At 47.3% G+C, this 15,763-nt stretch overlaps 1 protein-coding gene across 1 annotated transcript in view; it reads right to left on the reverse strand.

The window, feature by feature from the left end:
- Positions 1 to 15,763, reverse strand: part of PRKCG (protein kinase C gamma) — a 394,858-nt gene that overhangs the window by 343,722 nt on the left and 35,373 nt on the right. The window contains exon 2 of the mRNA XM_066607722.1: positions 6,078 to 6,109. Within this exon, the coding sequence (XP_066463819.1) occupies positions 6,078 to 6,109 (32 nt within the window). The remainder of the gene's footprint in view (positions 1 to 6,077; positions 6,110 to 15,763) is intronic.

Below are 15,763 nucleotides of genomic sequence, written 5' to 3' on the forward strand. Positions count from 1 at the left end.
CAACAGTGAAGCATGGTGGAGGTTCCTTGTAAGTTTGGGGCTGCATTTCAGAAAATGGAGTTGGGGATTTGGTCAGAATTAAGTGTCAATGCTGAGAATCAAAGGCAGATACTTATCCATCATGCAATGCCATTAGGGAGATGTCTGATCAACTGCCGATTTATTTTACAGTGGGACAATGACCTCAAACATGCAGCCAATGTCAGTAAGAACTATCTTTAACCCTTTGCAATCCAATTTTGGATTCAGGGTTTTCTAGGGGGCTTTCTCTTTCTGCCATTATACAATGGCACCATCTGCTGGCTAGAGCCAGTACTGTGGTATGTGACATGCTGGAGAGGCCCCCCGACAACTGAGCAGCCAATAATATACAGTGAGAATACCCTGCATCAGAGCTGTACAGCCTTCAATCAGAATGTCTTTAGACATCAGACAGTGGATTGGAAAGGGTTAATATAAAGAAGAACAAGGGGTCCTGGAAGTCATGATATTACCCCCACAGATCCCTGATCTCAGCATCATCAAGTCTGTTTGGAAATACATGAAGAGACAGAAGGATTTGAGCAACCTACATCCACAGAAGATCCGTTAGTTCGCCAACATGTTTGCAACAAGCTCCCTGCCGACTTCCTTTAAAGGGGTTGTCCCGCGGCAGCAAGTGGGTCTATACACTTCTGTATGGCCATATTAATGCACTTTGTAATGTACATTGTGCATTAATTATGAGCCATACAGAAGTTATAAAAAGTTTTTCACTTACCTGCTCCGTTGCTGGCGTCCTCGTCTCCATGGTTGCCGTCTAATTTTCGCCGTCTAATGGCCAAATTAGACGCGCTTGCGCAGTCCGGGTCTTCTTCTTTTCTGAATGGGGCTCCGTGTAGCTCCGTGTAGCTCCGCCCCGTCACGTGCCGATTCCAGCCAATCAGGAAGCTGGAATCGGCAATGGACCGCACAGAAGCCCTGCGGTCCACAGAGAGAGAGGATCCTGGCAGCCATCTTCAGCAGGTGAGTATGAAGACGCCGGACTGCCGGGATTCGGGTAAGTACTACCCGGTTTGTTTTTTTAACCCCTGCATCGGGGTTGTCTCGCGCCGAACGGGGGGGGAGGGGGTTAAAAAAAAAAAGAAAAACCGTTTCGGAGCGGGACAACCCCTTTAAATCTGTGTGCAAGTGTACCTGGAAGAATTGATGCAGTTTTAAAGACAAAGGGCGGTAACACCAAATAATGATTTGATTTAGATTTCTCTTTTGTTCATCCACTTTGCCTTTTGTTAATTAACATAATAAAACTAATACTTCTATTTTTGAAAGCATTCTTCTTGCAGCATTTTTTTCACACCCGCCTTAGGCCTGGCTCATAGACTTATGTCTGCTGGTCATAAGGGAAGACCATAGGCGCTGCCATCCCCTCTGTCTCTTCCCTTTACTTCATCACACATTAGTACAGCATTCATGCAATTTAAGTTGCTCAATATGTTCCTCTTTTCCCCAGCATTGTGTCCAGCAATGTCTTGTGTACCTATAATATTATGGGGAACAAAGGGGCACTATTACCTTATGAAGGCAAAGAAAAGTCGCTGTTACTTTAGGAGGAAGAAGTCTTGTGGAGACACAAAGTGGGTACTATTACTTTTTAGGAGCACTATTACATTATAGGGGCACAAGGGGAGCACTATTATCCTCTGGGTGTGAAAATGGGCACAATTATCTGCTAAACTCCTTCCCACCTCCCTTCTCAGGCCGCTGTCATTGGCTCCCATAGGAGCCTATTTAGCAGCCAACGTATTCCGAATGGAAAGCTAGTTCCAGCACTATCTTTTCGACCCGGCGTGAAATCACCCAACGTTTTTTGGTCGGCAGGGCGATTTTACACCGCAGGAATATGGCCATGTGATCTGATGCATATATATGAAAACGGCAGCTGATATACGCTCGTGTGAAAGAGCTCTGAGTTTGTAAAAAAATGTTAGAGTGCCAGAAAACCCTTTTAAGGCTGAATTCACAAGAGTGTATGTTTGCGCACACATATACTGTACTATTTGTGCACTCAAAGAACCCACAGCCATGGTGCCGTATATTGCAATGCCTAATCAGCCTAATCAGTTTTATATGTTCTATTTCCCTGTACAAATGCACAAGAAAATAGAATATGCTGTATATTTGTTTTCGCAACGGAATTGCGCAGACAAAATACGCGTCTGCGAATAAACCCATTGAAATCAATGGGTTCTATTCATTGAATATTGCGTGTGTAACTGACTAATTACTGTATTATTAAAAATGCTTCTATTCAGCTAAGCGTTCCTGTTCTTAACTAGGTTTGGTATAAGGGATAGCCTGTTTACCTTATCTTAAATACATACATTTAAATTGATTGGCCTCAAAATTCATCTTTCGAACTACAAAATGGTGACAGTCATGTGATTCTCCTGCTATATCATGTGAAACTCATGCATATGACTGTATTACCAATCCCCACCAGTTTTGTTGGTAAAAGTCTGTAATACAACATTCATGTTATCTTATGGAAGCTCCTCTACTCCCACATGACACCATATTATTTGTGACTCTTTGCATAACTCTTTTGGATGCTGTATGGGTGCTTATTTTGCACATAAACATCAAAGAAATTTGAAGAATCAAATCCATGCAAGAGGGATCCGTGAGAAAACTACACTTCTACCAAATTGCTGTCCTCATTACATTCTGATTCAGACATGAAATAATGGCCACAAGAGCGATAAAACATTACAATTTAAAATTGGAATAACACATTCCGAAAAAAACAATCAATATTTGTATCACAGTTGCTTAGGAACTGTGCGGAATAAGTTGGCGCCATACAAATAAAGATTATTATTATTTGGAATAATTTTAGATGATCTTTTGACAGTGGATTTTGTTGGAATGTGCACGAAGTTATACATCCTAGATTACAACAGAAGGTGCTGGCTCCACCTATAATGTAGTATGCTGTGCAGAACAATGTTTTTTACCTACTGCGTCCTGATCATTGAATGCATTCTAAGACTATTACATTCATGTAGGTCACACGTATGGTGCCCCTCAGGGACATCACCAACATGTCAGACCAAGATGTAATTAATGTCTACAAAGGATCAACATAGACACATCTTACATCAACAAAAAAGAGGGAAAACAACAGTAACAGAAATAGGTGAACAAGAACATTATCACTAACCAACTTTTGTGCAGCAGACCCTGCTTAGAAGTTGGGCAATCACCCTGATAAGGACAGCCCCACGTCAGGAACCTAGGAGGCCTAGTTGGATGACGGGGGTGGGGATGTTTAAACCCTTCCCGCCACAGGATGTAAGGTTACATCATGGCAGGGTGGTACTTAAGGCAACATGCCGTAACCTTACGTCATATGAATCTCACGGGATCTGAAGAGATCCCGTGGCATCCGGCAGCAGGAGGTGGCTATTACTGATAGTCAGCCTTCCACTGCAACAGCAGGGGTGCATCAGGACAGCGACCCCCATTGTTAACCCCTTACATGCAACAATCTACTCACAGCAGTTCAGGAGAACTGCCGGCCGGCCGCGGCTGAACTCCGTCTGCCGGGACAAGGTGAGTATATATTTTTTTTTACACAGTTTTGGATGATTTTCAGGGAAGGGCTTATATTTTTAAGCCCTTCCCGAAAATTCATCTTGAGATCGCCCGCAGCCCATTGCTTTCAATGGAGCTGGCTGTATTGCCGGCTCCATTGAATTCAATGGGCAAACATCATTCTTCTCTGCCACAGCTGTTACAGCTGTGGCAGAGGAGAATGATTTGTCTAGTATATGTTCTCAATGGGGTCGGCGCTGCTGCCGCCAGCCCCATTGAGCGCATATAGAGAAGAACAGGAATCGCAGATAGGCGTGATCTGCGATTTCTGTTCTATAATAAATCGGACGAGCGCATAAAATGCGCTCATGTGTCCGATACCATTGCAAAGCAATGGTTCTATAAAAACGGCGATCGCATGCACATGCGCAGATCGCACCAAAAATCGCCCGTCTGACCGAGGCCTCAATGGCAAGAATAGAGCAGCATTAGCTATTCTTAACTTAAAAATGACAGACACTATAGTGGAACCCGAATGCTGTTGGTATACATTGTATATTGGATCCAGCAATTCATCATGGTACAGTGTCACTATAAATGAAAATCACATTGTAGGTGTGAATAGATGCTAAGAAGTTTTTCGCTAATCCGGGTATATATCTGTTATTCAGTATTTACTTTGAGTTCTTAAGGCCCGTTTACATTGGCCAATTATCTTTACAGTTTAATACTTTTCAGAGCAGCTTATTATTGGCCAGTGTAAGTGAAGACAAAGACTAGCGATAAATGATAAAAACGCTTCATTGATCATGGTGGCAAAGCTCTACCTTTAGTTTATGTACTTTAGGTTCTATATTCTACTATGAAGAAGTATTTCCCCCCTTTTTTGTGCTTCCTAATATTGCATACATTATCCTACCAAATGTATTTGGACACCACTATCAGTAAAATGAATCGTGTTTTATTATCATGTCACCTGTCCTACCCATGCTACATAAGATGCAGACCCTTGGAGGTGTCAGCCATAGTTTGTAATGGAAACTGCACACTATTGAATATGTATGGGTTATGCCGCTGCACACAAGCCATCTATCACAAAGCTCAATGCACCAGCCCATCTACAATGGTGCAGGGAGCGCTATCATTGGACAGTTATACAATGCAAGAACATTCTATGGAGAGACGAATCACACTAATAGATCTTCAAATCTGATGGAGGTACCTGGGTGTGGAAGATGCCTGAGGAACGCCTCTTGCCAACAGTTAGGTAGGACTGAGGTTCTGATATGGTCTGTGGATGTTTTACGTGGCATGGTCTCGGTCCATTGGTTGTAATGGTAAGAATGTGTATGTGTACCCTGACATTCTAGAGAATAATGTGCTTCTGACAATGTAGCAATACTCTGGAAATAGTCAGTAATACTTCTAAGACAACGTGCCTTGTCACAAATCCAGTGCTGCTTTACGTTAGTTTGAGGATATGGATGCTCCACAATTGGACTGGCCTACCTAAACCCAACTGATCATCTTTGGGATTAACTGTAACTTTTAGTCCAGAAACATAAAAAGCATCAGTCTTCTTTGACAGAACGCATGGGTACTTTGTGGGATGTATGGAGGGAAATAGCTGAAGTGTGTCAGACATTAGTAGAAAGTATGCCACAGAGATTATCTGATGTCATTAGGGCCAAAGCCACTAAGTATTAACATATGGAAATAAATACTACTGATTCTTGCTCAGGTGTCCAATTACTTTTGGTAGGACAGTATGTTATGTTAGACCAAGGAGACCAGTATACATTCACTTCAAAGGGGGGCCAATGGGCCACTCCACAGTGTGCAGAGCTATCTGCTTCCTGCTTTGCAGAGGGCTACAGCTGGTCTGGAAAACAGCTGATCAGTCAGGGTCCAGGGTGGTGGACCATTTTTGATCAGCTATTGATGACCTATCTTGTGGACAGGTCATCATTTTTTTAATAGTTGCAAAACCCCTTTAAGGTTTCTCAATAGGTTTACTTGCAAACTATATCTATGGGATATCATGGATATCACATTACAATATGCTGAAGCATATGACAAGCTCAACATCGCTGCACTGACAATCTCAGCTATGTAACATCAGTGTTTCAAAATGTCAATACTCAATTGTTGTACTTGGGATATTGTATTTGTACAATACAAGCAAGGATTAGAGAGAAACATTTTTATTGAACATTAGTGGAATTGTTAATTAAATCATTAAGCATAACTCTGCATAGCCTGAGATAGTAAAGGACATATTGCTTGCGTGTTTTAAATTACATTGTGTCATACTGTCTATGTATTTAGACATTGGAAAATGAGGTTGCCAGTACTACCTACAGCAAAATAAAAGGCAATTTAAATAAATTAATAATATTCTCCACTGTACAGCTGCAAAAAATAGCACAGGACATCCTCTGGAGAGAATGTGAGGAAGAGATAACACACAAACAGAGCAAAGCGTAATATAAATATCTTACCCTGGCACTGGAATCCTTGTTTTCCAATTCCCCTGTGGAGATGAAAGAACAAATAGGATTCATTAGATGAATATGGAAGCAAATATTATAGACTGCCTGTTCACAGTGAATGGAAAAGAGATACTGGCGCGCTTCACCTCCATTCAATGAACGACTACCACTCCTGCATTAAGCATAGGGGCAATCGTCATTGTGCCCGGCAATCATCCTGTATAAACTACCCCTAATGTGTGCTAATTGAATACGTGACAACTCTCCTATAATAACCAGACCCAGATTCCCAAAAATGTAGATAAATTTCCTGGGTGCCCCATGTTCTCTCTCAATACTGACTGTATTCATTTTGTGGTCTGATCAGGGGGTCTAAAGCATAATTTGTGATTTAAATGCCATAAGGCACGTTGCGGGTGTGTCCTATGTAAATGGGTGATCATAAGAAAAAAAATTTGGAGTTACACATACAGGTTTATGTATTAGTTCTTCCAGCCACTCTCACCAATTAGGAGAATGAAGGTACCATTTATGGTTTTCCCAGTCACAGCGCCAATCAGCGCCTCCTCCTTTCCAGTTTCATCCCATTGCTTCTAGTCTTTCCTTGATGCAGTCCTTAGTGTTTTTGGCTCACCTCTTGAAAACATAGCTTTTAATAGATATATTTAAAATAGGTCCTAACTCAGAGATGTAACAAGTCAAATACCGATATTGCTAGTGCGTAATTCAGAATTGCTTTAAGCATTCAAACTATTGAAATTTGACATGTTACCTCACTTGGACTTATGGTTTGTATTGCTTGACATCCTTAGTATTAGGGTAATGCTGTTATGCAAACTGATCTTTGCAATTTTGGACCAATGATGGTCCTTAATTTTTGAACCATCAACTTCACTTTAAAAGTCATGGACCTCTACTTGGAGAGGAGTTGGTTTGTATGACAAAAAAGCGTAAAATACTTAAAATGTGTGATTGCTGCTAAAAGCTAGGTACAGTTATAAATGAATTTCTTGAACAAACATATTCACAATTTCTGAAACCAATGTTATATTAGTAAAAGTACAGCTCTAGTACTTGCTAGTGCTACTCAACCTCCAACATATACATGATGATAAACCCATGAATATAATAAGTCTAGGACTACAGCTCTTTAAAACTATTAAACTTGAATAACATTGAAAACTCAACCCCTTGCTGGTAAGACCTAGGTGCCCACTGGCATTTCATTTGGAAATTTATGTATGGCATGCTAAAGTAATTTTTTTAGGGTTTCCTAGGGCTGTCTTACTAGGGCCAGATTTTGGACCTGATCATTCTTTTCAGGGTGGCTACCCCGTATTTTAATTTCAAGGCTGTCTAGATATCAAGGTTTTGTAAGGATAGTATATTATAATAATAATTACCTCAGCACTCTATGTCACTTAATATTGGCTTCTGTCCCCATTGGGACTCACAATCTATATTCACTAGAGATGAGCGAGCACCAAAATGCTCGGGTGCTCGTTACTCGAGACGAACTTTTCGCGATGCTCGAGGGTTCGTTTCGAGTAACGAACCCCATTGAAGTCAATGGGCGACCCGAGCATTTTTGTATATCGCCGATGCTCGCTAAGGTTTTCATTTGTGAAAATCTGGGCAATTCAAGAAAGTGATGGGAACGACACAGCAACGGATAGGGCAGGCGAGGGGCTACATGTTGGGCTGCATCTCAAGTTCACAGGTCCCACTATTAAGCCACAATAGCGGCAAGAGTGGGCCGCCCCCAACAACTTTTACTTCTGAAAAGCCCTCATTAGCAATGGATACCGTAGCTAAGCACCACACTACCTCCAACAAAGCACAATCACTGCCTGCATAACACTCCGCTGCCACTTCTCCTGGGTTACATGCTGGCCAACCCCCCCCCCCCCCCCCCCAGTGTCCACAGCGCACACCAAATTGTCCCTGCACAGCCTTCAGCTGCCCTCATTCCACGCCACACTCATGTCTATTTATAAGTGCGTCTGCCAGAGGAACCGCAGGCACACACTGCAGAGGGTTGGCACGGCTAGGCAGCGACCCTCTTTAAAAGGGGTGGGGCGATAGCTCACAATACTGTACAGAAGCAATGAGAAATCCAATCCTGTGCCACCTCCATCTGGAGCTGCACACGTGGGCATAGCAATGGGGAACCTATGTGCCACACACTATTCATTCTGTCAAGGTGTCTGTATGCCCCAGACAGACCGCGTTTTTTTATAAATAGTCACAGGCAGGTACAACTGGGAATCCCCAACTCCGCAATGGGAATTCCGTGTGCACCCACAGCATGGGTGGCTCCCTGGAACCCACCCGCTGTACATAAATGTATCCCATTGCAGTGCCCTGGACAGCAGAGCTAACGTCAGATGAAATGCAGGTGGGCTTCGGCCCACACTGCATGCCCCAGTCAGACTGGGGTTCTTTAGAAGTGGACACAGATGCAATTACAACTCCCTGTGGACCCACAGCATGGGTGGGTGCCAGGAAGCCACCGGCGGTACATAAAAATATCCCATTGCATTGCCCATCACAGCTGAGGTAATAATGTCATGTTTAATGCAGGTGGGCTTCGGCCCACACTGCATGCCCCAGTCAGACTGGGGTTCTTTAGAAGTGGACACAGATGCATTTACAACTCCCTGTGGACCCACAGCATGGGAGGCTCCCTGGAACCCACCGGCTGTACATAAATGTATCCCATTGCAGTGCCCATCACAGCTGATGTAACGTCAGCTTTAATGCAGGTGGGCTAAAAATTAATTGGATTACACTGTAGGCGAGGGCCCCCAAAAATTGGTGTATCAACAGTACTAATGTACATCAGAAAAATTGCCCATGCCCAACCAAGAGAGCAGGTGAAACCCATTAATCGCTTTGGTTAATGTGGCTTAATTGGTAACTAGGCCAGGAGGCAGCCCAGTTAAAATAAAAATTGGTTCAGGCGCAAGTTTCAACGCTTTAATGAGCATTGAAACGTATAAAAATTGTTTACAAAAATTATATGACTGAGTCTTGTGGGCCTAAGAAAAATTGCCCGTTCGGCGTGATTATGTGAGGTTTCAGGAGGAGGAGCAGGAGGAGGAGGAGGAATATTATACACAGATTGATGAAGCGAAAAGGTCCCCGTTTTTGATGGGGATACAGAACGATGCTTCCATCCGCGGGTGCAGCCTACGTATTGCTTAGGTATCGCTGCTGTCCGCTGGTGAAGAAGAGAAGTCTGGGGAAATCCAGGCTTTGTTCATCTTGATGAGTGTTAGCCCGTCAGCACTGTCGGTTGACAGGCGGGTACGCTTATCTGTGATGATTCCCCCAGCCGCACTAAACACACTCTCTGACAAGACGCTAGCCGCAGGACAAGCAAGCACCTCCAGGGCATACAGCGCGAGTTCAGGCCACGTGTCCAGCTTCGACACCCAGTAGTTGTAGGGGGCAGAGGCGTCACAGAGGACGGTCGTGCGATCGGCTACGTACTCCCTCACCATCCTTTTACAGTGCTCCCGCCGACTCAGCCGTGACTGGGGAGCGGTGACACAGTCTTGCTGGGGAACCATAAAGCAGTCAAGGGCCTTAAAGAGTGTTGCCCGGCCTGTGCTGTACATGCTGCCTGATCTCCGCGCCTCCCCTGCTACCTGGCCCTCGGAACTGCGCCTTCGGCCACTAGCGCTGTCGTATGGGAATTTTACCATCAGTTTGTCCGCCAGGGTCCTGTGGTATAGCAACACTCTCGAACCCCTTTCCTCTTCGGGTATGAGAGTGGAAAGGTTCTCCTTATACCGTGGGTCGAGCAGTGTGTACACCCAGTAATCCGTAGTGGCCAGAATGCGTGTAACGCGAGGGTCACGAGAAAGGCATCCTAACATGAAGTCAGCCATGTGTGCCAGGGTACCTGTACGCAACACATGACTGTCCTCACTACCGTAGTTCCCCGAAAGTAAGACAGTGTCTTACTTTCTTTTTATCCCCAAAAGCCCCACTATGTCTTACTTTCGGGGTATGTCTTATATTGGCACGGGGACGTATGGAGAGGGGGGCGGCGCAGAAGTGGGCAGGAGGCGGCGCTCATTTGGATCAAAAATGGAGCATGAAAAAATCTGGACCATGCTCCATTTTCATGCGGGTCTCCCGCGGGCTTCTATTGAAGCCCATGGAAGCCGTCCGGATCCGCGGGACACAAAAATCAGATTTTACTCACACGCTCCGGTCCTTCTCTTCGCCGCGGCGCCATCTTCTCTCAGTCGCGGCCGGATCATTTTGCTTCGGCCCGGCGCATGCGTGGGGCACATCACCGACGTCATCATGCACATCCGCCGAGCCGAAGAAAGAAGATCCGGCCGCGACGAGAGAAGATGACGCCGCAGCGAAGGAAGTATCCGGAGCGTGTGAGAGGTAAGTTAATTCTGATTTAATTAATTTCCCCGTGGACATGAGGCCAAAGGCGGCAGACGCGGTGACGTATGGAGGGGGGGCGGCGCGGAAGTGGGCAGGAGGCGGCGCTCATTAAGATCAGAGGGAGGTGGCAGACGCGGCGATGTATGGAGAGGGGGACGGTGCGGACGTGGGCAGGAGGCGGCGCGCAGCTAGATGAGAGGGAGGCGGCAATACCCCCGTGTTTCCCCGAAAGTAAGACATATGTCTTACTTTCGGGGTACGGCTTACATTGGCCGACCCCCCTGAAACCCCCGATACGTCTTACAATCGGGGGTGTCTTACTATCGGGGAAACACGGTAGGAAGATCACTTTCAGGATCCTCCTCCTCCTCCTGCTCCTCAGGCCATACACGCTGAAAGGATGACAGGCCAGCAGCATGTGTACCCTCACCAGTGGGCCAAGCTGTCTCTTCCCCCTCCTTCTCATCTTCCTCCTCCTCCTCCTCCTCCTCACCGCGCTGAGATATAGACAGGAGGGTGCTCTGACTATCCAGCGACATACTGTCTTCCCCCGGCTGTGTTTCCGAGCGCAAAGCGTCTGCCTTTATGCTTTGCAGGGAACTTCTCAAGAGGCATAGCAGAGGAATGGTGACGATAATGATTGCAGCATCGCTGCTCATCACCTGGGTAGACTCCTCAAACTTTCCAAGGACCTGGCAGATGTCTGCCAACCAGGCCCACTCTTCTGAAAATAATTGAGGAGGCTGACTCCCACTGCGCCGCCCATGTTGGAGTTGGTATTCCACTATAGCTCTACGCTGCTCATAGAGCCTGGCCAACATGTGGAGCGTAGAGTTCCACCGTGTGGGCACGTCGCACAGCAGTCGGTGCACTGGCAGATTAAACCGATGTTGCAGGGTGCGCAGGGTGGCAGCGTCCGTGTGGGACTTGCGGAAATGTGCGCAGAGCCGGCGCACCTTTCCGAGCAGGTCTGACAAGCGTGGGTAGCTTTTCAGAAAGCGCTGAACCACCAAATTAAAGACGTGGGCCAGGCATGGCACGTGCATGAGGCTGCCGAGCTGCAGAGCCGCCACCAGGTTACGGCCGTTGTCACACACGACCATGCCCGGTTGGAGGCTCAGCGGCGCAAGCCAGCGGTCGGTCTGCTCTGTCAGACCCTGCAGCAGTTCGTGGGCCGTGTGCCTCTTATCTCCTAAGCTGAGTAGTTTCAGCACGGCCTGCTGACGCTTGCCCACCGCTGTGCTGCCACGCCGCGCGACACCGACTGCTGGCGACGTGCTGCTGCTGCTGACACATCTTGATTGCGAGACAGAGGTTGCGTTGGAGGAGGAGGGTGCTTTAGTGGAGGAAGCATACACCGCCGCAGATACCACCACCGAGCTGTGGCCCGCAATTCTGGGGGTGGGTAGGACGTGAGCGGTCCCAGGCTCTGACTCTGTCCCAGCCTGCACTAAATTCACCCAATGTGCCGTCAGGGAGATATAGTGGCCCTGCCCGCCTGTGCTTGTCCACGTGTCCGTTGTTAAGTGGACCTTGGCAGTAACCGCGTTGGTGAGGGCGCGTACAATGTTGCGGGAGACGTGGTCGTGCAGGGCTGGGACGGCACATCGGGAAAAATAGTGGCGACTGGGAACTGAGTAGCGCGGGGCCGCCGCCGCCATCATACTTTTGAAGGACTCCGTTTCCACAACCCTATACGGCAGCATCTCCAGGCTGATAAATTTGGCTACGTGCACGTTTAACGCTTGAGCGTGCGGGTGCGTGGCGGCGTACTTGCGCTTGCGCTCAAACACTTGCGCTAGCGACGGCTGGACGGTGCGCTGAGAGACATTGGTGGATGGGGCCGAGGACAGCGGAGGTGAGGGTGTGGGTGCAGGCCAGGAGACGGTAGTGCCTGTGTCCTCAGAGCGGGGTTGGATCTCAGTGGCAGGTTGGGGCACAGGGGGAGAGGCAGTGGTGCAAACCGGAGGCGGTGAACGGCCTTCGTCCCACCTTGTGGGGTGCTTGGCCATCATATGTCTGCGCATGCTGGTGATGGTGAGGCTGGTGGTGGTGGCTCCCCGGCTGATCTTGGCGCGACAAAGGTTGCACACCACTGTTCGTCGGTCGTCTGCACTCTCAGTGAAAAACTGCCAGACCTTTGAGCACCTCGGCCTCTGCAGGGTGGCATGGCGCGAGGGGGCGCTTTGGGAAACAGTTGGTGGATTATTCGGTCTGGCCCTGCCTCTACCCCTGGCCACCGCACTGCCTCTTGCAACCTGCCCTGCTGCTGCCCTAGCCTCCCCCTCTGAAGACCTGTCCTCAGTAGGCGTAGCAAACCAGGTGGGGTCAGTCACCTCATTGTCCTACTGCTCTTCCTCAGAATCCTCGGTGCGCTCCTCCCTCGGACTTAATGCCCTTACTACTACCTCACTGATAGACAACTGTGTCTCATCGTCATCGGCCTCCTCACCCACTGAAAGGTCTTGAGACAGTTGCCGGAAGTCCCCAGCCTCATCCCCCGGACCCCGGGAACTTTGCAATGGTTGGGCATCAGTCATGATAAACTCCTCTGGTGGGAGAGGAACCACTGCTGCCCAATCTGAGCAGGGGCCCGAGAACAGTTCCTAGGAGTCTGCCCGATCCTCAGAATGTCTCATTTTCATGGAGTGAGGAGGCTGGGAGGAAGGAGGAGCAGCAGCCAGAGGATTCTGAGTTGCAGCAGTGAACGGCGCAGAACTGTGGGTGGACGATAGGTTGCTGGAAGCACTTTCTGCCATCCACGACAGGACCTGCTCACACTGCTCATTTTCTAATAAAGGTCTACCGCGTGGACCCATTAAATGTGCTATGAATGTGGGGATGCCAGAAACGTGCCTCTCTCCTAATCCCGCAGCAGTTGGCTGCGATACACCTGGATCAGGAGCTCGGCCTGTGCCCACACCCGGACTAGGGCCTCCGCGTCCTCGGCCGCGCCCACGTCCTCTAGGCCTACCCCTCAGCATGCTGCATTACCAGTAATGCAGAAACAGAACGCTGTAATTAAATGTGCTGCTTATTGGCCTGTGGTTGGAGCCTGACTTCGCTTACGGAACGCCAGGAAATAATTTGGCGCACGCCTGCTGTAACACTTAGCTGGCTGCGTATTTATTTGTAGAACTACTACACCCAGCACACACAGACCCAGAACACTGAGCACAGTGACAGGCAGGCCAAATAGATTTTTTGCCCAATATTTTTTTGAAAAGGACCACTGCGTATATTCAATCAATAATATATGTCTTCTGGCCCTGCCTACACAATTCTGTCCCTGGAGTGTGTCACAGAACTGCAGAGTGTTGCACTGTTATTAACTGCAACAGAGCGGTAATTTCACAGTCAGGAAATAATTTGGCGCAAGCCTGCTGTAACACTTAGCTGGCTGCGTATGATTTTGTTGAAGTACTACACCCAGCACACACGGACCCAGAACACTGAGCACAGTGAGAGGCAGGCCAAATAGATTTTTTGCCCACTATTTTTTTGAAAAAGCCCACTGCGTATATTCAATCAATAATATATGTCTTCTGTCCCTGGAGTGTGTCACAGAACTGCAGAGTGTTGCACTGTTATTAACTGCAACAGAGCGGTGATTTCAGAGCCAGGAAATAATTTGGCGCACGCCTGCTGTAACACTTAGCTTGCTGCATATTTATTTGTAGAACTACTACACCCAGCACACACGGACCCAGAACACTGAGCACAGTGACAGGCAGGCCAAATAGATTTTTTGCCCAATATTTTTTTGAAAAGGACCACTGCGTATATTCAATCAATAATATATGTCTTCTGTTCCTGGAGTGTGTCACAGAACTGCAGAGTGTTGCACTGTTATTAACTGCAACAGAGCGGTGATTTCACAGCCAGGAAATAATTTGGCGCAAGCCTGCTGTAACACTTAGCTGGCTACGTATGATTTTGTTGAAGTACTACACCCAGCACACACGGACCCAGAACACTGAGCACAGTGAGAGGCAGGCCAAATAGATTTTTTGCCCAATATTTTTTTTAAAAGGACCACTGCGTATATATCAATAATATATGTCTTCTGTCCCTGCCTCCACACTTCTGTCCCTGGACTATTACTGCAGGGCGCAATGCTCTGCACGGCCGATATACCAAAAATAAAAAAATGTGCAACACTGCAAAAAGCAGCCTCCACACTACTGCACACGGTTAGATGTGGCCCTAAGAAGGACCGTTGGGGTTCTTGAAGCCTACAATAACTCCTAACGCTCTCCCTGCCTCCACACTTCTGTCCCTGGAGTATTACTGTAGGGCGCAATGCTCTGCACGGCCGATATACCAAAAATAAAAAAATGTGCAACACTGCAAAAAGCAGCCTCCACACTACTGCACACGGTTAGATGTGACCCTAAGAAGGACCGTTGGGGTTCTTGAAGCCTACACTAACTCCTAACACTCTCCCTATAGCAGCTCCGGCACCAACAGCACTGTCCCTCAGCTATGTCACAACGCATCTGAGGCGAGCCGCGGGAGGGGCCGACTTTTATACTCGGGTGACACCTGATCTCGCCAGCCACTCACTGCAGGGGGGTGGTATAGGGCTTGAATGTCGCAGGGGGAAGTTGTAATGCCTTCCCTGTCTTTCAATTGGCCAGAAAAGCGCGCTAACGTCTCAGAGATGAATGTGAAAGTAACACGAACATCGCGTGGTGCTCGTTACGAGTAACGAGCATCTTGAACACACTAATACTCGAACGAGTATCAAGCTCGGACGAGTACGTTCGCTCATCTCTAATATTCACATATTTGTATATTTTTGGAGTGTGTGAAGAAATGAGATTACCCAGAGGAAACCCATGCAAGCTCAAGGAGAACATACAAACTCCATGCAGATGCCCTTGGTGGGATTTGAACTCAGGACCCCAGTGCTACAAGGAAACAGTACCAAACACTGTGCCCCCATGGTGTAGTATTCCCTACTGAAGTTAACCCCTGTGTATACATGAATCTGCATTTTGTAACCTCTGTGGAACTACTTCAACATGCAACTCTCCACATTCGCAGTGAGATCTTTCTAGCCCTTTATTCTTCCTTCTCAACAACGTGGAATCCATGAGATGAGCAAGCACCCAAATGCTTGGGTCCTTGTTATTCGAGTCGAGCTTTTCGTAAAATTAGAGAGCTCTACTCGAGTAATGAACCCCATTGACTACAATGGGAGATTCGAGCATTTTTGTATGTGGGCTGCTGGGTGCCGAGCTTTTTTTTTTTTGGGTTCTCTCTCTCTCTCTCTCTCT

This window comes from Eleutherodactylus coqui, chromosome 6 (genome assembly GCF_035609145.1).
Source record: "Eleutherodactylus coqui strain aEleCoq1 chromosome 6, aEleCoq1.hap1, whole genome shotgun sequence".
NCBI classification, from domain to species: domain Eukaryota; kingdom Metazoa; phylum Chordata; class Amphibia; order Anura; family Eleutherodactylidae; genus Eleutherodactylus; species Eleutherodactylus coqui.